The 27384-nt window shown below is 43.8% G+C and overlaps 1 protein-coding gene across 5 annotated transcripts in view; it reads right to left on the bottom strand.

Annotated features, from left to right (window-relative positions):
• Cadps (calcium dependent secretion activator) overlaps window positions 1–27384 on the bottom strand; it is a 449091-nt gene that overhangs the window by 318974 nt on the left and 102733 nt on the right. For all 5 annotated transcript variants that reach the window (XM_057770611.1, XM_057770615.1, XM_057770612.1 and 2 more), the window contains exons 2-3: window positions 17843–17956; window positions 5934–6266 (exon numbers count right to left, since the gene is read on the bottom strand). In XM_057770611.1, coding sequence (XP_057626594.1) covers window positions 5934–6266; window positions 17843–17956 — 447 coding nt within the window. The remainder of the gene's footprint in view (window positions 1–5933; window positions 6267–17842; window positions 17957–27384) is intronic.

The following is a 27384-nucleotide window of genomic DNA, read 5'->3' as shown; positions in this document are numbered from 1 at the left end:
GGAACAACCAGCGCGACATTAGGATGACCCAGAAATGCCCTGTGATAGTCCCTTCTCCCATCCCAGACAGAGCTGATAACTGGCTTCTCATCAATGTTCGATAGAAAGAATGAAGAGTTTTTCGCAGATGTCAAAGTCTTAATCACTTGAATTTAGAGGAGATTTATCCTGGGTGACTGGCTTAATCCCCTTTAAAAGCAAGTCTGAAACCCAGGGATCAGGAACAGCCAGAGTCTCCCCAGTGATAACTCTGAATACAGTCTCAAGGACATGACTTGTATCACTGATGTGAAGGAGCTCAGGGGAGGATCCCTCCCTGCTGAGCCTCTAGATGAAAGAGGCTCTGGGTGATACCTTAAGTCCAGTCTTGTGAGACCCTAAACGGAAAATCTGAAGAGAGATATCTGGTTTTCTGGCCTAGAAAATAGTCTGGGTTTTAATAATAAGAGACAACAGAAAGTATGCATTGAAGCTACTAAACTGATGGTATATTACATTGTTACAACAATGTAACAAACATATACAATAGTGATACTCATAAGATCAGCAGGATGGGTGGGATGGGCAAATAAGACCATTGGACTCATGTCAAGGGACATTCTGTGGCAATGTAAGAGTCTAGGCATTATTCCTAGACCATTGCAAATGATGCTGGGGTCAGAATTCAATGCTTTAAAAGTCTGTTGAAACTACGAATAAGTAACACAAGCATTTTTTTTTTTTTTTTTTTTTTTGGTTTTTCAAGACAGGGTTTCTTTGTAGCTTTGGTGCCTGTCCCGGAACTAGCTTTTGTAGACCAGGCTGGCCTCGAACTCCCAGAGATCCGCCTGCCTCTGCCTCCTGAGTGCTGGGATTAAAGGCGTGCGCCACCACTGCCCGGCTACAAGCATGTTTTTAAATAGAATTTCTACACTACCATTACAATAACGTATTCCAGGATTTTAAACAAATTTTTTACAAAATTTTAACAAAAATTTATTGTAAGACTATTCTATACAAAGAACTTTATTGTTCTTACAGGAGTAAAAGTGGCGGATAAGAAATAGAGCCAGCGCCAAGAAGCACATTTTCAGTCCACACATCTTTAGGGAACTTGTGACCCAGGAAAAAGCTATGCTGTTGTGCGGAGATTAAGGACTCTGTAATGAGCTATGAAGCTATGATACAACCCAGCAATCTGGGTCACAGCTGAAAGCCTAATAATTTGAGGTTTCTCTTCAGAGTCTCACAAACTATGTGAAAAGCTGTCAAGTGTTAATCAAGTCCAAGGCAGACAGTACTAAGATAAAACACACCATCAGAGGCCGGATGGTTTGAAGGAAATGAAACAAAATGTTAAGAGAATTAGAACTCTATAGTGATGAAGAACTCGGTATTGGAAATGTGAAGGTATTTATAGATTAAGAGATCACATTCCATGTGTCCTCCAGATAGATCTGACAACACTCAAGGAATTTATAAGTGATCAATGCCATCTCCTGACAGCGCGAGCATTCACGTATCCACACAGCTCACTGGACACAGTTGATGGCTCTGAAGAACAGACACATACTGTTGATGGTTCTGCTGTTAGCACGTGATCGGTATGGCACTTTCCAAAAGTCAGTGTTGAAGTCAGAGGAAACAACTTTCCTATTCATCCATATCCCTTCAACAGCAGCACACTTGTAAGAATGCACCATTGTTTCTTCTAGCACATAAGCACATAACTCTATGGTGTCTTCTTTTTGTAGTGTAGATGCATGTGTGTGTGTACCTGTGTGTGCATGTGAATGTGTGTGTGTGTGTGTGTGTGTGTGAGAGAGAGAGAGAGAGAGAGAGAGAGAGAGAGAGAGAGAGAGAGAGAGAGCATGCCTGAGTGTTTATGGGTACATGTCTGTGTGGGTGTGTCCGAATGCAGATGGAGGTCAAAGGCAAACTTTGATGCTGTTCTTCAGGTGCTACCCACCTTGCTGGTTGAGACAAGGTCTTTCATTAGAATTTGGGAATCAAAACTTAGGCTAGGCTAGATTGGTTTGTCAGTGATTCCCCAGGGATCCTTCTGTCTCCTGTCTTCTGTTATAATTGCATGCCATCATGCTTTCCTTTGCCCTGATGCTGGGTTTAGTTTTCATGCTTCGGAAGGGAGAACTGTGCGAATAGAGCCATCTCCCCAGACCCTGCAATGTGCTTTTCAAGAGCGCTGTTCACACATTTTAGAATGATGTAATTAAGAGTAACTTACAACATTAAACACAAGTATAGCAAATGATAGATCAACTGGGCATACAATTGACAGATGAGAGAAAAGGGGAGAGTGATTGTATCTTCAAAATACTTTCATTACGGGGCTGGAGAGATGGCTCAGAGGTTAAGAGCATTGCCTGCTCTTCCAAAGGTCCTGAGTTCAATTCCCAGCAACCACATGGTGGCTCACAACCATCTGAAATGGGGTCTGATGCCCTCTTCTGGCCTGCAGGCATACACACAGACAGAATATTGTATACATAATAAATAAATAAATAAATATTAAAAAAATACTTTCATTACTTGGTCATTAGAACCAGTAACAGGCTTGGATTTCATGAAGTGGAAGCAGGACAGTCTTTGTTTCATTGCTTAGATGACCTAATGAATCTCAGAGAGATCATCTTGGGTTTGTGAGTTAGTGTGAGAATTCAATGCAAGTGATCAGGCAGGTGCTTCCCCAGCACTAGGAAAAATGAAAGCAATACTGACATCATAATGGGTTGTCAATGGTCTCACAGTGCATATTAGGTGGTATCTGAACAATATTTTTTCCGAGGTCAACCCACACATTCTCACACAAAATGGACCACTAAACAATTCCATATGCAAATAGAGAAATTATCTGAACGGTGCCTCACTTTCTTCTGTGTTTTGATAGACAACTCGTGTTACAACAGACAACTAATTCAGAATTGATATAATTACTCTTTCATGGATTCCACCTCTTTTTTTGGGAAGAGATTGGCAGTCACTGGCAGCTTCTCAGAGAGGGATATCAGTGAAACTTGCAAAACACAGCTCCTGAAAACAGACGACAGCTTTCCCTCGAAAGCACCGAGCATAAGAGGAAAATGCTGTGTACATTTTGGAAGCACCTAGGACTTGCTTGTCTTTTAAGGACACAAAGGCATAGAAAATGTAAAACTAAACAAGAAAAAAGTCACTGGCTGAGGATGAAATCAACTCAATTTTCCATATCCTAGCTCTTGTGCATTGGCAGTGTTCTGTAAAGTGGAGTGTACTCCGAGAAAGATGGGTTATAAATCTTTCAGCTGTGACTTTTGGTAACAGGGAAGTCCAGTGTCCTCTCTGGCCTGCTTATGCACTCTCCCAGGCAGTGGGGGAAGACAGTAAACACGATCTATCTTTTGTGGCAGCTCAGGCATACATTAGGTGGAAGCTGCTCTGGTCAGTGTAGCATGATTTGGGGAGTATGGCATTAGAGACTGTCCCCCACTCTCAGTATGTCAGAGCACCGGCTGTTCTGGCTGACCTCGCACATCTTCAACACAAGATCTAAGAGGGCTTAGTGGGGATGGGTTTCTATTTTAGTAGCTGTGTTTTACTTTAATGAGTGTATTTTTTACAAAGCAAAACTAGTGCATCAAAGATGGGGTCTTGCATGCCTTACTCCTGAAGGTAAAGATGAGCCAAGAAAGAAAGTGCATTGGAGCAGGTATAGTAAGACCTACCAAATCGTTATACATGCTAACCGTGGACATGGCAATGACAGGAAGACTCAGTGCTAACAACTGAAGACTAGAAAATGATTCAGAAGGTCATTTTCTCCACTTTCTACTGTTTTCACTACTTATTTGCTGAGTTTTTTTTTTCGTTATTTGTTTCTATCTATAAAACAAACATATGCTTAAGAGAGAAAGTTTAGAAATTGTGGAAAAGCACAAACGGGAAAAATAAAAACCAAGTTCCATGCTTCCTCCTAAAGACAGGCACCATCAACTCTGTACTGCTCTCATCCTCCTGCCCATAAAAAACACAGGGATAAGTGCATGGTTGATTTTAGAGTACAAGTTTTGACCAAGCGAGAGTTAGTGAACACTTTATTTATTTATTTTTTTGGGGGGGTTTTTCGAGACAGGGTTTCTCTGTGGTTTTGGAGCCTGTCCTGGAACTAGCTCTTATAGACCAGGCTGGTCTCGAACTCACAGAGATCCGCCTGCCTCTGCCTCCCAAGTGCTGGGATTAAAGGCGTGCGCCACCACCGCCCGGCTAGTGAACACTTTAAAATGGGGTGTGTTCTTTAACTCTTACCGCAGGAGGTACATACCATCATAAGGTTCTACCAACATTTAACTCTGTATGATTTCAAATTAACACAATGAGGGCTGCAAAACCCCAAGGCCTCAAAGCTAGTGAGAAGTCAGAAGAGAGTTTCTTCTGTCTCTGTGAGGCAGATTTGCACTGGTAGATCTCCGCTAACCATTACAACGGTTCTCTTTAGCCTGCCACAGGGCCTAGAGTTGACCCAGGGAACTAGAGCAAGGTTCAGTGATTCTGACTGCTGTTACAGGGGAATGGATAACATAGTTAGCCATAAGGGATGCCCTTGTTTGAGATTCAAGTTCCTGGGCTGGCCCCAGGTTGAAACTCTCTCGGAATTTAGCTGGAGTGTGCTTTTCTTTTCTTTTTTAAATTGATTTTATTAAGCTCTACATTTTTCTCTGCTCCCCCCGCCTCTCCCCTCCCCTCCCCTCCAACCCTCTCTCATAGTCCCCATGCTCCCAATTTACTCAGAAGATCATGTCTTTTTCTACTTCCCATGTAGATTAGATCCATGTAAGTCTCTCTTAGGGTCTTCATTGTTATCTAGGTTCTCTGGGATTGTGATTTGTAGGCTGGTTTTCTTTGCTTTGTTTAAAAACCACTTCTGAGTGAGTACATATAATAATTGTCTTTCTGGGTCTGAGTTACCTCACTCAATATGATGTTTTTTAGCTCCATCAATTTGCCTGCAAATTTCAAGATGTTGTTATTTTTATTTTTATTTTTTGCCGTGTAGTACTCCATTGTGTAAATGCACCACATTTTCCTTATTCATTCTTTGGTCAAGGGGCATTTCAGTTGTTTTCAGGTTCTGGCTATGACAAACAATGTTTGTCGATAGCCATACCAACCTGAATGCACCCAATCTCGTCTGGAATACGCATTTTAACATGCTTTCAAGGGTCACACAGAAAATAGCTCAAAGACATGTGAAGTAAACTCTATGAGTATTTGGTGAGGGAATAGATAGCACTAGATGGATATGTAGGAAATCATAATCTCCCATAGCTTGCTCTCCAAGCCTCTGTCCAGGGGAAATACGGGTCTCTGTGGGGGTAGTACCAAGAAGAACCCAAAGTCCATTTCTCACTCTGATGCATACAGAGATTCAGGATGTGACTGAAGTGGGCTATGATTCAATCAAACTCGAGCAGGATTTCTGTGTCAATCACTCTGGACATCCAGGCTTTGTGTCTAGTTCTCTTTTTAGCTTGAAAAACAGGAATCCTGCAAATACTACCCTGAATATAATACCCACTTTAAGGCAGAATCCTCAATGTAATAAAGTCATAATTTAATAAAATAATAAAGTCATAGTGTTGATTGCTAGCTCTCTTGTACACCAAAGCTACACCATTATTACAGGACTTACTTACCTTTCAGCTATAATGAGGCCAGTCATAGGATCCATGAGACCAGAAGGGCTCACAGTTCAGAATCTTTTAATATCTGATAAAACCACAATTATAATCTAGTCTTCAATAAAGTTAATCATAAATTGATTTTATATGGACTTCAATAAAGTCATCAGCGCACTTACAAAATATGACTTTAAGTGTTTTCCCATCAAGAACTGGCCCAAAAAAATTATAATGGGCTTTGTTGACCCATAATTCCAGGCCTAAGGAAGAGGCACCTACCTGACAGGCATTATACAGGAGCTGATGCTCAAATTTCTTGATACCAAGAATGTTCTGGAACATCTCGTATAGCTGTTCCTTGCTCAGAATCAACTCAGAAGCTGCACTGGCTGTCATCCGGGCTTGTTGCTTCCTGGGATCCTCCTCACCACGGTAGATGGCATCAAACTTGGCCATCCAGGAGCTTAGCACGGTCTCCTTGCTGAGCCCGTCAATCTCAGGCAGGCTGCGCACCCTCTTCTCAATGTGTTTCTTGAAGACCTCCCGAGAATCGTTGGCTGAGCAGCCACCACTCTGCACCATGCGGGCCACACGGTCACTCTTGAGAAACACCTGAGCAAGAGAGGGTCAAGAGAGATGGGTCAGCCATGAAGGAGCCAGTGTCCTGGACGGCACCTGTATCATGGAAAGCACCAGTGTAAGTCATTTCCCACTGACTGGAGTCTTGCTGTGAGATTTCAAACAAGTCCCTAGCATACTTTCTTCTTGCCCAAATCTTAAAGCAAGGGTAGAAATAATACAATAACTCCCATTTTGTGAGGGGACTGTCCCAAGACTCTCAATGAATGCCTGAAATTACAGATGCTATTGTACTTTACTTGCATTGTGCTGCTTGGTCTACTTGGAGACCTTGATAACATTTAATCTCTAAGTCTGAAAAAGACGCGCACCCATTACAGCGAGAAAACAACTACAGCAATCCATTATAATAAGAACTATTTAAAGTGGACAAATTGCTTAGCTAAGATTTTTCATTTAATGCCTTCAGTCTAAATAAAGCTATGAAAACCAAGACTACAGCAGACGGGGGGACTACTGAGCTTACCTGGTGGCCGCAGGGACTGAGCTCATGACAGGTGCAGAGAGAGCACAGACTGTGCCTAGACTGGTGGGAATTCCTCTGTCTCTCCTGCTTAGCGGCTGTGTGAGCTGTGCTAAGTAAACCTCTCCCAAACTTTTGCGTTCCTGTCTACAAACTGGGGTAATAATCGACTCTATACAGGTATTTTAATTAAATGAGTCATTTTGAAAACACGCTTTCAATGGTGCCTGGATCTCTAAATGCCACCAGGGTTGTTTTAATTGTCATTAAGTATCTAGCATACAGCCCTGAAATGTTAGCTGGCACATGCATCTCATTTATTCTCCAAAGGATACTTTTCGTAACTGGATTTAAGTATCAGGAAGATACGTGTTAATTTTCTGTCTCCTTGACTGACAGGCAATTCTATATGTCCTCAAATTGTCTCCAGTTTCTGGATAGCAGATAGTGCTCCGGAAGTGAGCAACACTAATGTAGCTGGATTCGCTCTTCTCTGGAAGGTGTGCCCAACCCTTCACCACTGTGACAGAATGTTACCACATACAGATGTTCAAGAACTGTACAGTCAAGTTCCAAAAAGAAAAACAAAATCCCCAAATTCATCATGCTTTCAGTAAGTCTATGATTCTGTATTGGGCCTGCCTTTACAGCTGTCCTCAGTCAGATATGACCTGTGGACCACCAGCTGGACATGCCTGAGTGTAGAGGGGAAAGCAAGACTCCACAGAGGGGCAGTAACGTACTCATCATGACTACCACTGGCTGATATAGTGTCTGGCCACAGACACGTGGTGTAAAGAGAGAGGAACAGTTGTGGAGGGGATAGTGGTGTGCACACGTATGCACGAGTATCCACTCTTAGAACTCAATGTCCTCCTTGATCCCTTTCCACCACACTTCCTGGAGAGACTGAGCTCCTTGCTTAACCTGGAGTTTGGCTGGCAGTCAGCAAGCCCAGTATTGCTGTTGTTTCCACATTGTTATAATGATAGAGGCTACAGAAGCAGGCACAACTAAACTCGGCCTTTGATGTGGCCTCTGAGGATTTGAACCCAGGTTCTCATGCTTGTTCAGCAGGTACTTTTATTCTTTAAACTCTCTTTTCAGTCTCCACGTGGACTTTTAATTACACTCTGCTTTCTCCTTCCCTTTGGGGCTCTTCCACTAAACATAGCTTTGCTGCCTGAGTCCCGGGAGGGTGCCACTCACTAGTTTTCTCTTGCTCCACTGCCCACACTTGGAAGTTCATACCAGCTCACACACAGGTATGGAGTGTACTACAAGGTACTGCTATTCCTGCTTCCTATTCACAGAGAGAACAACTGGCCCTCTGGAGCTGTATCCTGGTCACGCTCTGGAAGGTGCATAGAGGTCTTCTGGAGGATCAGGAAGTAAACATTCATCCCCTGCCAGATGCCAGCACTTTCCCTGTAGGTTCTGAGGGTATTACCTAGGGACTTGGTGGAAATGAGGCAACCTTGTTCATTATGACCACATCATACTGGGTGAAAAACTGCTACCAAGGTGACCTCCATTTATTTTTGAATTAATAAAGTGGTTTAGAAAAGAGGGCTCAGGGTTTGCTTTCCTGGTATGTTCTGATGGCCTGGGACCTGGAGCTCAGCTATATTTGAGGGTTAACTTTTAACTCAACTAGAGGAAATATCTCAAATACATTTTAGGACTTACTGAGCCTTCAAAAGCTACAGAGTTCACCTGGGAACCTGCTCTGTTTCATGAGGATTTGCTTAGCCAGACATGTTATGAGTCTCAGTTATAGGCCTAGGTCTCAAAGAATAGGAAGCTGGGGAGATGGCTCATTCCATAAAGCACTTGGTAGGCAAGCATGAGGACTTGAATTTGGTCCATAGAAGCCATGTATAAAAGTTGGGTGTGGTGATGTTCAACTATAATCCCAGCACTGGCAAGGCAAAGATGGAGCCTTGAAGCTCACTGGCCTGCCAGCTAACCTGACCAAATGTGCAAGTTCTGTGTTCAATGAGAGATCATGTCTTAAGAAATAAATTAGAGGTATATTGAGGGAAACACCTTAGGTCAATATCAGTCTCCAACACACACACACATACACACACAGAGAGAGAGAGAGAGAGAGAGAGAGAGAGAGAGAGAGAGAGAGAGAGAGAGAACGTGTGCAATACACAGAAGAATAATGTTGTAAAGCGGGTTGAGACATCTTTAGGAAGACAATGAAGCATTGTGGATGAGGATGCAAAACCAAGATGCTGAGTCACCTGGGTTAAATCACCCTCCCTCTCTGATTTTCCAGTTTCACATCTGTAGGCTGAGAAAATTGATTTATGAGGTCTTAGCATTATCCTTCCTGCTTCAATGTCTTCATGAACCATTTAATTCTTCCTTTGAGTGCTTACTAGGTGGGGCATACTATACCAGGCATCAGAGGTATAATAATTGAAAGGAATAGACTGAGCACTCACAGAGTGCAACAGAAACCATCCTAATAATCTCATACAAAATGATCACACTATGGAATGATTGCTGAAAGCATAGAACCTAGCAGGTAGGGGTGCCTATGTAGGTGTCTATGGTGGCCAAGGAGAACCCAGCAGGTAGGGGTGTCTTTTCAGGTGTCTCTGATGGCCAAGGAGAACCAGCAGGTAGGGGTATCTATGTAGGAGCCTATGATGGTCAAGAAGAACCCAGCAGGTAGGGGTGCCTATGCGGGAGTCTATGGAGGTCATGAAACCCTTCCAGAAGTGAACAGCTCGAGATGGTAAGTGCATGTAAGCAAAGGCCGGAAGGAGAGAGAGGACATAGGTATTGCAGACTGAACAATCTGTGTAACAATGCCAAGTGTCTGAAGTGACAGTGAGGATTGAGTATCAGCTATGGCAATGAGGTGTTGGGGGGGCGCTGGAAAAAACAGGAAAGTCTACATATCCGGAACCAGAGCACAGGCATCACAGCCACTGGCATGCATCTTAAGGGCACTAGAGAAACACTGATGGTTCTTAATTAGGGCGTGGCACAAGCATGGAAGGAGACAGCTGAGAGGTCCTTATGGGGGACAGGTAAGAGCGTAAACAAAAGGGCCTCATTTTTGTTCTCAGCTCTGTGACGATGAGAAGTTTAGGCATATTCAATCAATAATGGAGCCATGCCCCATCACCTCCTGCTGTCCATACCAGTGTCCCGCTAACCAAGGGCAGCCCAGTTAATGTCTTGATGTCATATTCATTTTCCCGAGCCCTTCCCGAGCCTTCATCCCTCCTGATTTGATGACTGTTTGGTAAATATTTGAATTTCAAGGCAGAATCCAAGTTTTGGAAAGATAGTATTCTATTTTTTTCTTCATTTTTAACCCCCTCCCATGTGTATGTATGTGTGTGTGTGTCTCTGTGTGTGTGTGTCTACTCATAAGTGCTACTATGTACATAAAGGGGTCAGAGGATAACCTCAGGTGTTGGCCCTTGCCTTCCATTTTGTTTGAGACAAGGTCTCTTGTTCACTGCTGCCCGCTCCAGGCTAGCTGACCCATGAGTTTCTGGGAATTCTCCTTTCTCCATCGTCCATCTTGTCTCCATGCTAGTTGTACACTCCTGCACACTTCTTTGCCCACGTGGTTCTGAGGGTCCAAACTTGCATCATGATAACTTGCACGGCAAGTGTTTTATCAACTAAGCCATCTGACAACCTCCTTGTTTTGTTTGCAAATTGTTTGTTATTTTTGTACCTAAAATAGTGTCTGGCACACAGTGAATGCCCAATACTTATCTGTCAGGGTTGCACTGACGAGAACAGCACAGACTTCTCCAGCAGAAACTCTGCTGGTTAACCAGAATATATCTGGGTAAGACGGGAAAAGGGAAGGTGGCAGACACATACGTGGGCCTCCAAACAAGTAAGTTAGGACCAACATTCTACGGAATTCATAGCCAGGAATAGACAGGATATTGAGAGTACATTCTGGATATACCACTTCTTCCGGTCCCTTCCTTGGGGAAAGTAGTCATTCGGTATATGTTAAACCCATTGTGGTGGCTTTAGAAGTCACTTAACTCCTTCTGATCTCATTGTCTTTTACCAACAACTGAGGTACTGGAAATCCAGTTTTTGATAAAGATAGAACCAAGAGCACTCTGAAAATGAAAATGACCTATCAGATTAGAAGTAGATGGGACTTCAATCCCTGCAGAAGACATGAGTACATCAGTGGGGGAAGGGTGACTGGGGAGAAACAGAATGTCAGAAGGAGGTAAGACAGCCAGCGACAGAGGATACTAGCAGGAAACTAATTTCCCTAGGCTTTCTTGTCTGTCAAAAGAAAAGTGAGGCCCGAGTTGGTTGGTATCAGCTTATATGAACACTACTACATCTCTTTACATATATATATATATATATATATATATATATATTTTCCTTTCTTAGTGGCTATGATATGAGACTTCAACCTCAAGAAAAGTTCTTTCCAGAACATCCACAAATTTTCCCTTGTCCTCTGCCATCTCCCAGACAGGCCTCAATGAGAGGTGGATAATGTGCAGATACAGGAGGCCATCATGAGCTCAGTTAATGATGTGTGATTGGTAAGCAAGCTCCAGATTGTGTTATAAAGGAACACATTCACGCCTAACAGATGTGCCTCCTGCAGAGGGAGGTCATGTCATCTCCTGCTTCCTGTCTGGAAGACTAAGGCTAAAACAGATCTTTTCCTCTTCCAAAAAAGTAAATCCTTCTTGGTTAAGGCCTAGTAGGTAAAGGCATTTGCAGCACAAGCCTGATGCCCAGTCCCTTCAACTCACATAACAATCTATAGCAGAACAAATAAGGGAGACCTGCCTCAAAAATAATACATGGGAGGAGAGAACAGCCTCCTGGTTAGTTGTGCTCTGACTGCTACATGTGCCCTGTGACATGCATGTACACACACACACACACACACACACACAGAGATACACTAAAAATATTTTTTTATAAAAGTAAAATATCTTAACATGAATAAGGCTAAAGCTTGATATTAAAAGAAAAGAAAATGAAACTACCACAGGCACACACATACACAAGCACACACTCACATATATACTCATCGAGGAGCACTTTTGTAGATGGAGAAATTGAGGTTCAAACTTATGAGACATTTATCTAAAACTTTGGGCATCCTGATAGTGGCTTCTTGGCTGACCCAAGGACCATGGGGACGTGAAAAGGATGAGGACTGGATCACACCTGAGAGAGTCTACTGCAGCCCTCAGACCTTATCACCATAATTCAAGAGATTTAAGGATTAATTGGCAGCCTGTTTAATTTTTCCTGGCAGTCAGGACTACTAGAAAGGACACAATGAATCCGTGTGCTCTGCACAGCCATTGGAAAGCTTGGGCTCTGTCTGTGCTCACTTCCCCTTGCATCTAACGATGACTGGTTTGACTCAGAGTGGGCTGAATGCACACATAAGTGGAGAAAGGACAGTGTTTCCCAGTCCCTTTCATTTTCCCACAATGTCTCTTTACTACTGCAGTCGATGGACAATTCATTCCCTAGCAAAAGATGACTGACCTGTCTGCTGCCGTACTCTCAGAATCTTTGAGGATGAGTTCTTTGAAATGTCATGCCATTGCTATTGGGAGGTTGAAATAGGAAGAAAGGGTATGGCGGGGTGGAGGGTGTGTGTGTGTGTGCACATACACATATACATGCATGGGTATGTACTTACAAACATAGGGGAGAGAGAGATGGAGGGAGGAAGAGAGGAAGAAAGAGAATAAAGATAGAAAAGAGAGGGAAGAGAGAGAAAGAAGAAAGGCCCAGGGAGATGGGAAGAGCAGAGAATGAGAATGGGAGTGATTTCCTCCGCTGAAACCACAGCCACACAGTACTGACAGAATGGCAATGACAACCCCCAGTTTTCCACTTGCGGAACCACAACACTTTGCTGGAGACAGGCTGAGCCTAAACTCAGGTTCCAGAGTCTGAACCTGGTCTTGAACCTTGTAGTCAGGTTAGCTCAACCTCACCTACTGTGAAAAAATCCCTGACCTTTGCTGCAGTTCTCAGCAAAGAAGTGTGTGTGTTCCCTCTGTCCCTGGGGTTACCAAACCGGTGGGACATCCTAGTACCCCTCTCTGCAGAGAATGCAGGACAAAGTCAGCAAAAGGAAGGAAGGAGAATGCACACAAAGTTCTGCAGAGGTGAAGGGTAGCAGGGGTCTCACGAATCTTAGAGTAGGGTGGGGAAGTGGTACCAGCTTCTACACAGTCCAGGGAAGAAGAAAAGGGAGGAAGGGATGTGCCCACCTCCTGGGAGTTCTGGCAGGCACAATACTAATCCAGATCTCTCACCTCTGCTTTAGAGGATTAAACTTTCCAGAAATTTGAATCTAAGGCCTAGTAAAGCCTAGATAATGAAGATCTCTAATCCCTACACTCTTTCCTGTGCTACTCAAATCCTAGTAGGAAGGATTCAAGCATACTCCATCCCTGTATTCTTACCAGACACATAAGGAGCTCTTCAAACTAGCCACTACCATGGAAAATAACAAATCGCTATAGATATCGTAACTTCCAAAGTCTCATTAGCATGCTGCTGACGATTAATCTTCAAATTTAATTAATAGAAATGGCACTTTTTTTAATTTGCATCATTAGTCAAATGAGCATCCTAATTAAGATGTATAGTATACAGATTTATAAACTCCAGTTGATGAACATAAACATGAAGAGGGGCTGCCTTCTCTCATTACTTTCCCACTGGCTTCCAGAATCTGGGGAAAATGGGGATCACTTCCATTTCTAGGCACTGTCTACACAAAATGTTTTGTTAGATACATTCAAGCTATCCAAAGCTCTACCTGGCTGAGGCACCAAATCTCATGTCTACAACTAAAGACTTGTACCATTTCAAAGAAAGCTTCAAGATGGTCGATCACTGGCAATAGTAGGTGTTGCTTTAACATTTAGAAGAAAGGAGGTAAATGGGACATACATAAAAGTGACCTCAACTTCTAGACTAGCCCCATACAGAAACCCCATTAAGAGCATGGTCCATCAAATGATATATGGTTCTAGACTTATTAGTGAATGCTATGAAGCAAGCCAAGACCAGCATGTGGCTCTCAAGAGCTCACTACCAACTTGAGCCACTCTCTCCATGACAGGAGGAAGATTCTCGAAGTGGGAGGGGGAGGGTTACACTGTCCCAGGTCCTGCACCAAGGTGTCAATTATATTGAAAGTGCATGGATGAGATGGATTGGTGGGCTAGCCGCATGCACTTAGCAGTAACCTAACTTCAGAGCAGAAGGAAGGGAGGAGGGGGAGAAGTGGAGCAAACACACAGGAAACAGCCCCCTAAGGAAAAGATTGTGTTAAAATTCTTTATGTTTATTTCACAGTTTGTCATGATTCTTGCACATTAATTATGGCTTGCTGCCCTCAAACTACGAATGTTTATGAATTAGTTTCTCAGAGTTTGGTGGAGGTCCTGTTAGAGGAGCTGCAGTCCGCAGTGCAGCTTATAGAGTGCAGCTCCCGGGATAGCCCAGGTAGGATGACTGCAGCCCAGAGAGGCAAAGTCCCAGGTGGAGGGGGACATCTCCAGAATGCCCCTTGCCTCTGCTGTGCCTTCACCTGCTTGCTGCTAGTGAGTTCCTACCGTGTTTGTTTGCCACAGGGTGATGATTATGTAGAAGAACCCCACTGTACCTGGTATAATGTGACTACTTCTGGGAAAATCCCACCCCTCACTGTGCAAGGTACTTACAGATCATAATGAAGATGGTTTCTATAGAGCAATGGTGCTTAGGGACATGAGATCTGCCAAGGATGGAAAATGAGAACTGTCACAATAAAAAAATAAATAAACAAGGCGAAGTGGGAGTGGGCCCTGCCAAGGCATGCCAATAAGTGAACACACTGTGCACAACTGAGTTAGTGCAAGAGGTTTACTGAAGGGAGTGTGAGAAAGAGTGAAAGGAGTCTTGGAGTGGGGACATGACAGAGACAGACAGACAGACAGAACAGAGAAGAGGCAAGAGACAGTAAACAAAAAAAAAACAAGGGAAGCAAAAGAGGAAATAGGAGTCAAGAGAGGCAAGGGAGGAGCAAGAGGCAAGAGAGTGCACTGTTCCTGGTGGACACTTTTAGCGGGGCACATGCCCCATAGTTGAAGGTGGGAAGGCACCTGGCAACAGGTGATAATGTGCCTGCTTCTGCAGCAGAGGCAAATGGCAGCCTCTGTGGAAACTAACAAACATAAAAGGACGTTTCATGCATTATAGACCCATGAATTCTGCCTGTGGAAAAGCAGGCTGATGACCAGAGAGCCATTATAGCCACACTTAAGGTGATAGGGCAGCACTTAGGTAGGTGGAGTAGACAGAACTGTATGCTGGGAAAAAGGACAGTGTGGCAGACACCATGGTTCTCCTGCCTGAGACGGATGCTGGTTAGACTCTAGCTAGTAAGCCACAGTCACGTGGCAATATACATTAATGGAGATGGGTTAAACTAATATGTAAGAGTTAGCCAATAAGAAGTTAGAGCTAATGAGCCAGGCAGTGTTTAAATGAATACAGTTTCCGTGTGATTATTTCGGATGTAAGCTAGCCGGGTGGGACAGAACAAAGTGCCCAAGCTCCCTGTTACACCTGAGTTCCTTGATCATGGAGCTTATAGAATCAAACATGGGTTTCGGTGTACCTTTTTAAAAACAAAGCTGTGAAAAGAAATTAAATGACCCTATTGGGTATGAGAAAGAAAGAAAAGAAGGTGGTTCACTAGATCACTTGCTTAAGGTTTTTCGGTGTAGAAATTGGATGGGAATCTTGTACACTGTAACAGCAAAGAGCTTTGTGTGCCAGTGCAAAGGGACAGGCTGAAACAGACTTGACTTGCTTAAAAGTCTGTTAATTCGCAATAAAAGAACCATTGCTTTGGAGTGAAGCGGCTGTCGTGGGAAAAACAACACAAAGGAAAATGTTTAACTACTTGTGGGCTTCTAAGGAAAATATGCAACTTGTGATCATAATGTGATTTCTTCCTGCATAAAGATTTTCATTTGTTTTTGGAAACTAACTTGTGGCTGTGAGGTGATTTTCTGTTTGTGTAGAGATTTTTGTCTTAGGTGGCAGAGAAGGCTTAAGAGGAAAAAAAAAAGATAGACAGAATTCAGCTTAGCTTCCCTCTGATAAGTGTTTACTAGCTGCCAATTCCACATAGCTCCAGGGTCTTTGACCTATTGGAGCTGGCCTCCGGCAAGGATTGCCATCTATTCTGACAGCAAATAAGCCACCTTGGACATAGGATTACAAATCAAGATCACTTTTACATGGTTCCCACTGACAGACCACTCTACAAAGCAAAATGCTTGGTTATGACTAAGTAGTCACAGTGGAAGACATACATCAGGAAAATATTGCCCATGGGAGGGTGCATTATGCCATATCCTTAGTGATGCCCACATGATAGGCAGAATATGCTTGGAGGAAGAATGCTTATAAAAGTTACAGGCTCTCACAGAACTGCAAGTCCAGTATGCTGAGAAAACCCCCAGAGGTCCCACGATAAAGGGACCTGTGTCGTGTACTCAAGACACACACTCTCTTGATAGGGTTTCCTGAGAGGTAAGGATTCTGGAAAGTATCTGAGCCCCCAGAAGATACCCTGTCATCAGTCCAGCAGAAGGAAGGAGAGAAGTATCCTGGTGAACCCTGGGAGGTGCTGCCTTGTGTGGTATTTCAACTGCTTTTAATAAATAAAGCTTGTCAGGGGATCGGGAGAATAAAACAGCCCCGCTGGTCAGCCTTATAGACCATCGGGCCGTGCTGATACACACCTTTAATCTTAGTAGCCTCACTAGTTGCTATAGAAACCAGGTGGTGCATGCCTTTAATCCAAGAACTAGAGAGGAATATAAGACAAGAGGAGACAGTTCTCAGACACAGTCTCATTTTGAGATTCCTGGAAGCAGGTTCAACATTTTGGACTGAGGTAGAGATAAAAGCCAGTGACTGACTGGCTTTTTGGATCTTCAGGTTGAGCCCCGATTTCTCTCTCTGAGTTTTTATTAATCATGTTTCACTGCCTTACACTAGAAATAGTCTAAAGCTTAGACTCAAAGTTCCGGTTCCAACATATTCATGGCTGTGTGGCCTAGAGTAGTGGATTTGTCCTTTCCAAGTCTCAATCTATCAATAAAATGGAAAATGTTATTGATAACTAACTATAAAAGTGTTCTAGGACAACACTCGGCACATTGCATGTTGTAAAAATCAGCATGAAAAATGAAAGCTTTCATATGTATATATGTCCGTGTAGGTGTGCATATATGCTTGTAGTGTATGTGGTGGCTAAAGCATCTCTTGCAGAAGAGCTCCTAAGGCTTTAAGAGTTAGATGCGTTGTCCAGTTGTGATAGTTTGAATGAGAATGGCCCTCTAGGCTCACAGATTTGAATATTTGGCCACCAGGGAGTGGCATCACTTGAAAGGATTCAGAGGTATAGCCTTGTTGGAGAAAGTGTGTCACTAGCGATGGGTTTTAAGGTTTCAAGCAGCCCATTCTAAACACAGTCTCTCTCTTTTTGCCACCTGTGAGTCCTGATGTCCGATACAGAACTCCCAGCTACAGCTCGAGCACCATGTCTGCCTGTATGCCATCACGCTTCCCACTGCAGTGATAATGAATTAAACCTTTGAAAGTGTAAGCGAGCCCCTATCAAAAAGCTTTCTTCTACAGGGGTTGCCGTGGTCATGGTGCCTCTTCCCAGTAGAATACTGACTAAGATACCAGTGGACCCCAGGAATCTTCCTGTCTCTATCCTCCCAACACTGGGATTGTGAGCATACAATGCTGAACCCAGATTTTATGTGGAGCCAGGGGTTCCTTGTAAGTCTTCAGACCTGTGTGTCTCTGTTTACTGAGTCGTCAGCTCAGCTTGCAAGAGCAGCTTGTCTTTCCATCACTCCCTACAACACAACTCTGGTGTTCTTTGTCAGCTGACTTCTGATCCCTCTGCATCAGCCAAGGTCTTATGCCTTCTATATTTCTCAGCTCAATAGCCCAGGCTAGCACCTGAGCAGCCTTGCCTGTGCCTCCCGCAGGCTGCACTTACCTCATAGTAGCTCTGGACGGCGTTCATGAAGGCTTCGTCGGCCACAATCTGGGTCTCCCCATTGAGAAAAGCCTGGAACCGGTCCTTGACCGTCTGCAGCTGTTGCTTGCTGATCTGCAGAGAGAGAAAAAGAAACTTGAAGGCATCGTGTAAACAGGAACATGGCTACTTTACAGCAAAGAGGACCACCCATCAGAATGGGACCCCGCCTGATAAGTGAGCAAACTTCCCTAACCATAGAACACAGTCAGCACTAAAAATAATACAACCCACAGTTAAATCCATTGCTTTCAAACCACGTGGGACTGCTTATACCACAGAAACCAGCAAGTGCTATCAAGCAGGTATATATATATATATTTATTCCTAACTTTTCAAAAAGCACTGGCTTTTGGAACATTTCCTAGGGAATGATGCTTGGTTATATTCAGAATTCGCTATTTTTCCATCCCTTCCTTTGATCTGGGCCCATTGTTATTTATAGGCACAGCACGCATAAGAGAGAAACAGTGGAGAATTGGGTCACATCTCTTCCCAGATTCACATTTTGGGATGCATCACTGGCTGGTGTTATCAGCCACACGGGATTATTTATACTGCAGAAGTCAGCAAATACCATCATGCCAACAAGCAGACTTGTTTATTTGTTTATTTATAACGTTAGAGAAAGCCAGATGTTGGATGGTTGCCTAGCGGACAGTCTACCATGTATAGCAGACACTTCACTGTGTGTAATGGATACTCCACCATGTCGGCAGGCGATTTAGGGCTCTGAATACCTCACAGTCTGTATCCTGCCAAGGCTCTGTAACACCTGGTGGTGTGGGCATACCCCTGAACATTAAACAGTAGCATTGGCGTGCAAGGAGCAAGATGGCATATTTGGGCCGTAGGTTGTGCGCAAGTCCCCACCCTCCCAACCCCAGTCATCTTTGTTTCCAAGGAAAACAGTTCTGCAAGATCTTTGCCATATCTTCTTAATCTTGTGAGCATTCCATTTTTCATTCCTCCTTCCTTCCTTCAAACATGATCAGCACTGGTTATAACAAGCATTTGAAACCCCAGCTAAGACTTCCTCACATGTGACTCAAAGGCAAACATTTGTCTTTATAACTTGCAGTTATGATTAAATCTGTTAGATTCATTTTGCCATCCTTTTCTTTACAGTTTCCCCGGGACCACACTTGTGTCTTACATGTGACAAGCAGTCAATTAATGTTGATTTAACTGAACAAATAAAGTGCAGGACAGATGCTATCTGTGGGTAGCCTTGAAACAGCTTAGCTTCTGCTGACATTATGTGAAGCTAATAAATACTCAAAGTCCAAGTTCCTGACTTCTGGAAAGGGAAATACTTCTACAAAGTTACTTAAAAACAAAAACAAGATGCTTCTGAGGACCACTGTTCTAACAGAAAAAGAACATTCCAGTAGCACCATGACGTCTGACCCTTATGGCTTTGTGGAAAAGCCACCGACATTCTGGGTGGACCAGAGAGCTGAAGCTTCTCAAAAATGAGGTTGGCCTTAAATAAATGCATTTGATCTCACTATCCATTTTCTCCTTTGGAATACGGTGAGCATTTTAACTGCTCACTGACTCAGGAGGTTACAGCTCTTCAGTAACATGAGTCCTGTTTTGCAAATTAAGGCACATTGCCCAACAAGGTGACAGAGCAACTACAGCTAATGCAATGAGCGTGTGTGTGTGTGTGTGTGAGTGTGTGTGTGTGCAGTGCTAGTGATAAGGCCCATGCTTCTCATGATTTCATATTCTTCTTGCACGCGAGGCAAGCATTCTTGCACAGATCTACCTCTACAGCCCAGATGCTGTATTCTTAAACAGCATGGAGAATGGGTGTTCCTACCACAAAAATGCTATTTGTGTGAGGTGATGTCTTTGCCACTTAGATTTAACCCATTCCACAGCAGGAGTATACTCTAACACGGTTGCAAACAACAAGCAAGATGCTGTCTGTTCATTAAAGAAGTGTTGAGTTTCTCTACGGATTTCAAATACTTTTAGCTCTAGGTTGAATACAAGCAGAAGACAAAGTTGAAAGCTCCAGGAGGTTGAAACCTCATCTGAGTTTCTACTTAAGAAACAACACGAGGCGTTTTTCAGAATGCTCGTAACTGGCAGCTGGGGAGCTCTGATGAAAGTTGATAAGTTTGGAAGAGCTGATGGACTATGGAGGAAAGGGGCTATGAAAAGATTTAAGCTTGATAAGATTCATGCTTTTCTAAAAAGTTTCTTGTGTGTGGTGTATGCTCTTTCATATGTGTACAGACATGAGGAGGCCATAGATCAACCTTGGGTATAGTTCTTCAGAAGCCAGCCACCACGGTTTTTGAAACAGGGTCTCTCACTGGGACCAGAGGCTTGCAGAACAGGCTAGGCTGGTCAACAAGATATATACATACACACACACACACACACACACACACACACACACACATATACATACATATATCCTTTTCTGTGCTGGGATTATAAGTATGTGCCTGTCATGGGGCTGGGACCACAGGTGTCTATTTGTACATGGAACTGAAATCACAGCCTGTCCATGGGTGCTGGGTTCACAGAAAGGCACCTGTGCATGGGCTGGGATCATGGTTATTCTCGTGTTAGCATAGCAGATATTTTACAGACTGAGCCATCTCCCTAGCCCTGCAGTTCATCCTTGCTATGCTCCGGGAGAGCCAACACTCCACATCAGCCACACTTGTAATCTCAAGTTTAAAACTGTTGAAAAGGTTTTTAAAATGCTATTTTTAACCAATATGTCCCCAAATCACTTTAACAGGTAATTGCAGCAGGAACTTTTGATGAGATATTTCCTTTGTGTAATGCTATGTCTTAGAAATAGACCACTGCTTCCTCTTCTAAGACATTCCAGTCGAGTCGTGGCGGACGGCAGAACGCGGAAGGACTCACATCTTCACTTACGCTGTCCTGCTCAGACCCAGGAATACTGCAGAGTGACTTTGTGTGGTCCCGACACTGAACTGCTCTGTGCAGCAGCAGGGGACCCCCTCTCACAAGATGACATTCTAGCTGGGATCCCTCCGAAGCAGGTTAGGTAGAGCTCATTCAAGTCAGAATTCCTAGCTACTCCGGACAAACCAGACCAGTTCACAGACTTTATCTTTAAGATCCCTTCCAAGTCAGGTCAATCCTAGCTCTGTGTCTTTAGTGCTTAAGTAATTGAAACAAAGCAGGAGCCCACGCCATCCGAGGGATCAAGATTGATTTGCTGACTAAAGCCATATCCACTATCTGAACTTCCAATAAACAGGCACGAAGCTCATTTATATACAGACATTTACAAAGAACCCAGAATGTACCCAGAGCTCCTCCAGGACCTATGAGTTCACTAGTCAACAAAACAGTCACTCCTTGATCTTACTCATCAGCCAAAGCACTGGGTTATCCAAGGCATATTCTTAGGGACCTGGCATCTATATGGCAAAGGAAAGGCATAAGGAGTTAGACCAAATTATGTTCTAGGATTCAGAGGACAGAAATTATAGATTATAAAGTCCCAAAAGAAAAAGCAAGAAGGGGACAGGTGTGCATGCTTTTGAACATACACAGTATAAGTAGCCAATCATGTCTATGCTATTAACTATTTATTTGCTCTGAGCTAATCTTTGCTCTAGATGGAATCCAAAGTCGAGACTCACTATCCTGGTGTATGGAGTGCGAGATAGGAAGAAAAGCCTCAATATCGTAAGTCTCAGGGATACAGATGGCCATTGACCAGAGGAACAAAGCTAAGTCGCCTTTGCTTCCCTTCCCGGTGTGGTTTGATGACTACAGATCACATTAAGATTCAATTCCTGTCTCTGCCAATTGGCATCTGGAAGTCACTGGTATCATGGGCCCAATTCTGGTTTCAAAAAACCTTTAAGAGCACTAACCTCAGTTCCTTTCAGAGAACAAACACCACAAAGCCACACGAAGCAGCCCACACTTCTCTGGTCACATTGAGCTTGCGGCCACAGGGGAACAAGCGTAGTTCTTGTAGTAAAACCTGAAGTCTCCTATTGCTTCCTTCCTATCATCCATTTCCTGACTCCAGAGCACTTCATCTGCAGGCTCTCTAACTTCATCTCATTGGGCAAAGAGGAGCCTTTGTTTCTCTCAGTGTTGGCTTCTGTGTGGTGGAGCCAAAGCTGATTGCATAAGACTGCAGCGAGAAACTCAGCGCAAAGCCTGACATGGGAGGTGTGTTCAGCCTGTGCTAGCTGCTCTGGATGAATTCTTACCATTCTGACTGCACAAAGCATTCCCTTGACAGGGTCAGACTGAGAAATTACATGTGTCTACCAAATTCAGCCCATGTCTTCTTTCCCAGAGGGCTGTGAGTAGAGTTTCACTATCTTCTCGGGATTTAGAAGGAGTCACACACGGTATTGCAACCAGAGGCAAAGGCATGGGTTGGAGTTGAGACCACATACTTAGTGTCAAAAGGACACGGGTTCATATTTTGGCATGCCCACTTACTTCCAGGTTTGGGAAAGCTGCATTTCCTAAGCTGTGGCTCCTCAGGTAAAAATGTGGGGATTATATAAACCCTGTGCCCCAGGATTATTTGCAAGATTAAAGGGGAATGGGGATTTAGCCCAGAACCTGCCACAATCAGACAAGTGAAGTAGGGAAGACAGCAATGAAATCTGTCCAAGGTCCTAGCTGAGGCCACACCTCTGCTCTTCCTTGCCCCCCATTCTGCCCTGTCACAGCAGGCTGCTGCCTTGCTGATGTTCAGATGTCTCCAAGCCTTTGCTGCCTGAAACCTTTGTCTTGGCTGTTCCCTAATGAGGTCATCTTTCTGGTTTTTCCTATAGCTACTCCCTGGGCTCCAGTTCCACCCATGCCTCTAAGAGGATCTTCTCTGACCAAATGTCTAGCTAGTGCCCTCGGGCCAATTTCCATAACACATCACATCAAAGGGGTCCTATGAATTTCCCTCGATCCTTTATAATTGTCAATATTCATATATATCAAACATAAATTTGTTTGAATGGATCGTAAGATGCACATATACAAAAACACATCAGAAAAATGGGATACACACATTTTTGTTTGTCTGTTGGGTTTTGTTTTGGTTTTTGGTTTTTCAAGACAGGGTTTCTCTGTGTAGCTTTGGAGCCTGTCCTAGAACTTACTCTGTAAATCAGGCTGGCCATGAACTCACAGAGATCGGCTTGCCTCTGCCTCCCAAGTGCTGGGATTAAAGGTGCGCCACTACCTGCACAAGGATACACACATTCTGACAAAATTAACTTTCCAATGTAACCAACTCTCAGGCAGAGGTGAAAGAGCGAGTGCCCAGATTTGAGGAACTGCTGCAGGACTCCAGAGTCACAGCCAGGCCTCTGTTGGCTCACAGGCATCCTGGCTGCCCCTCTCTGGGTCAGACATCAGGCCACACCTCCCCGGTGATCCTGGTCTCTACCTCCTACTGATGGAGGAGGGACTTGTCAGCAATCTTCCCCTTTATCTCTGCTGCCTACACTGGCCAGGCTTCCTGGGCCTGGAGAAAAGTTGTAAATGTGATTGCCCCACCACCCTGAGTTTCTTCCCTTCCTTCTTTTCCTTTTACCCACAGCAGCTATCTCTCTCTCTCTCTCTCTTACTAGTACTTAATGAACTCCTCTCTGGGTTTTAAAGGGAAGCCTTTCTTTCCCTTTAAGGTCCTATCATGTCTCTGATAAAAGCCCGGACAATTGCTCTCACACCTCAAGACTGGATCACAGCCCACCTTGTCACAAGCTCTCTCTCCTAACAGCACTTTTATTTTATTCCATCTCTGAAGAATTGGTCTTCAGTTCCTTCTCTGTAAACCAATAGGACCTCCCTTTTCTTTCTAAAACCACTTTATTTTTCTTTGGTTTGCTGATTGTGCGTGTGTGTACGCATGTGTCCTTATGTGGGCACGTGTTTCACTGGGTGCATGTGCTGGTTAGAAAGTGGCCTGTGGGAGTCAGTTCTCTCCTGCTACCAGATGGGTCTGTGTGCGTGGAACTTGGGTTGTTGCTTTGACAGCAGGTGGCTTTTCTTGTTGAGTCACCCCCCCCGTCTCCCCCTTTTCTCTTTTACCATAACTCCCCAGAGATGACCAGCAGCTCGACTCCTATCATTACCGATTATTTTTACCAGCTTCTCCGTGTTGCTGCCACAGTCACACACAGCAGGTCTATCCACGGGGTTGGGAGTAGCAATAGCTTCTTCACCATCATTGTTGAGTAGTGCTCTGACTCTACCTGACTCTACCGCCATCCCTCTAGTTCCTAACGCATGGGCATTGAGACTTCTGTATTTGATCATGATCTACCCCCAACAAAAACACGTTTCATAAGAATAACAACCCATCCACCTGTACTGTTGTGCTTAGCACCTGGGACATAATTAGCTTCCAACAACTGTTTGTTGAGTGAATATATTTAACTTATTGAATGCTTCATCTATACTAGGTTCTGGAGACTAAGGCACAAGTTTAGCTCTCAAGCCAAAGACCATACGTTCACTTGACTTCTAACGTCCAGTGAAAATGAAAATCTTAGGCACTCATAAAGATGAATTAGCTGGGGCAATGCTATAGTGCTCCCGCTGGTGGTGAGGACAGGGAAGAACTGGAGGACTGACCAACCCATCAGCTGCCAGGGTCCAGATCCCAGGCCTGTCCCTACCATCCACCCCATGTATGACCTGCTGGAGCGCATGATGGGACCTGACCCATAGACCCAAAGCTGCAGGATCTCCAAAACTCGGGGCAGCAACTGGATAACAAAGAAGAGTCCCAGTGAGGGCCTAGCATTGATAGAGTCGTAGAAACAAGTTTCTTTGCAATGGATGCTTGCAGATAAAGATATATGGACAACGGGGTTTACAGCTCGGCTCACTGAGGCACACTGCAGCTTCCATGGCGAGATTTTAAATTTTTTCTTTTCTGATTTTTTTTCTATTAAATTTTGTTTAATTTTTAATTGTTAAATTTTGTTTGGGTAAGGGAAGGATTCCAGGAGCAAAGGCAGATGTGACCAAGGGGAAATGAATGGGATCAAGACACATGATACGAAAGATACACAGAATAAATAAAAAGAAAGGTTTAAAAACAGCTAGTCTAAGAATCTGTGGGTGGGACAGAGTTTCTATCTGGGTAAAAGTTAACAGACCTCTTAGACAGACTGATTCCAGGAGATGACGTTGTACAAATCAACTGAAATGATCGGCCTAGGGGAGCTGACCATGGCCATCAACTCTAAACAGACAAATAGGTCCGCACAAGTCATTTATCAACAGCCTCCTAACATAGCGGACCATGTATTTAGCATGTGCAGAAGTCTCCACCGAGGCATCAGGGCCGGGGAACTGGAAACTGCAGCAAAGAACCCCAAGAGCAGAAACCCCAGAGAGGAAAGGTCCTATGCAGAGGAGAGGATGGTGGCTGTGTTGCCAGAGCTATTCAGACACCCTGGATTTAATCTACCTCATTAACTAAGGTCAGGAAATTCCCACCTCACTTTGGGCCATTTATAGCTCACTGCAGCACTTGGCAGGAGTGGGAGATGGATCTTTGGTGAGGAGAAAGCATCATATTCTGAGTGCTGGTCTTAATAGAGGAGGTAGTGAGGCAAGCAGAGCCTGCTCTGGTTAAACCTTGGTTATACAGCAGAATCTTGGGCAAATAATTCATATTGGTGTTTGTACCCTGAAAACAAGGGACAACACTGTTTCCTATGGAGCAGTGCTTTCTACTTACAAGGTTTTCACAGGGCCCAGACAAGATGACATACGTGAGTCACATGGCCCACTACCCAGCGCACCACAAGGGCTCCTACTATACACTGAAAGAATTGTTGCTATTATTTCATCTTCCTCTTCATCTTTCATCTTCACGGCTTTTTGTTTCTTGTTCTTCTTATTTACTCTCTTTCAAAATGACGCGAATGGGGTTGGTAATCCTCACCATTTCTTCCCCAGTCTTTCCATCTTAGGGTTTAGGAAGCTTATCATTTTTTTTCAATCTCCTTGCAATCAGGGTGGCCATGTGACAGTGGAAGAAATCTAAGGACTTTGAAGGACACATTTGAAATCCCCACAAAAAGGAGGACATCACTAAGATACGTCATTGGTTCCTGCCTGTTGCCTCTTTTCTGGACTGAGCAAACAGATACAGTAGCCACAACTAGAGGGAAGATACATGGACTGAGCAGATACAGTATCCACAGCTGTTGTGAACTCATGGCCTGATCTGAGCAGACAGATACAGTATCCACAGCTGGAGGGAAGACCTTGGACAGAGCAGATAGAGTATCTATAGCTGGAGGGAAGACCATGAACATTATAGGAACTTTGAACCAATGTTCATTGCCACCAATCTCTAGACTTAACCGTGGGAAGAACAAATGAGTCCTGACTTGTTCTTGCTCCACCACAGAAGAAAGCACAGTTACTGTTGCATTCACAGGTTAGCACACTTCCTATTACACAACTTTATAATAAGGGAAGAAGGAAGCCGTGTGCCTCCTATAAGCCCAAGTCTAATGAGGTTCATTCTCTATATAAGGAGAAAGTGGAGAGCTGCCCTTTGGTGTTCGAGGTGGGGTGTGTCTGTCTTCCTTGGTGTATGCATATAGTCATGTTGTGTGAGTGCACACACATGGGCACACATTGACGTAGGGTGCCTTCTCTCACTCTTCATCATATTTTTGATGCAGGGTCTTTCCATCCACTAATAGTCCACTATCACTATTTGCCTTAGCTTGGAATATCCTTCACATAATTTCATCTTCAAAATTGAAACTTGTTTTAAGTAACAGTCTAAAAATCATGGGCTTTCTCTTGTAGTTATGAGTAAAATATATGTGATCTGTCATAGTGCATTAACCTACTGTGTTTGTGTGTGTGTTTTAATTTTAGAGTGAAAGCTGAATATATTTAATTTAACTATACTCTATAAAGTAAGACTGAATTTTTAAATCATTAAGTAATAGAAACACCCAATTTATTTGGGCAACAAAGAAAGAATAAGGATAGAGGATCACTATATGGCACTACCACAAGAAGTTCTAGCACCTAAAAGGACATAGTCTTGGAGATAGTAAGTAAACACTGATTAAAACATTCATCTAACAGAGAGGGACCACAAAAGAAATTTAGACAACAGCTCAGGGCTAACAGCTGGCTGGAGGGGGGGATGAAATCATCAGGGTACAGGATGCTAGCTTGCTGGCACAGTGGGCATGTGTAAGGCCTTGGGCTCCAGGCTCAGTAATATCCAAATAACACAGTCACATAATGATAAAGGATGATGGGGATAGAGGAGGGAAAGGAGAGAAGGAGGGAGAAAAGAAGAAGAGCATCTCCCTCCCCCAATGTGCTAACGGGAGCAGGTCACCCCCACCCATCTGCAGAGCAGCAGATTTCCCGTGTATTGCCCTTTGAAACAATAGATTCTTTAGAGGTAAACTTTTCTTTTATTTTGAGGCACCTAGACCATCCAACAAAGAATCTTAGATCAAAGGCTTGTTCAA

This window comes from Chionomys nivalis, chromosome 5 (assembly GCF_950005125.1).
Source record: "Chionomys nivalis chromosome 5, mChiNiv1.1, whole genome shotgun sequence".
NCBI classification, from domain to species: domain Eukaryota; kingdom Metazoa; phylum Chordata; class Mammalia; order Rodentia; family Cricetidae; genus Chionomys; species Chionomys nivalis.
This window is presented reverse-complemented; position numbering and strand designations above follow the sequence as displayed.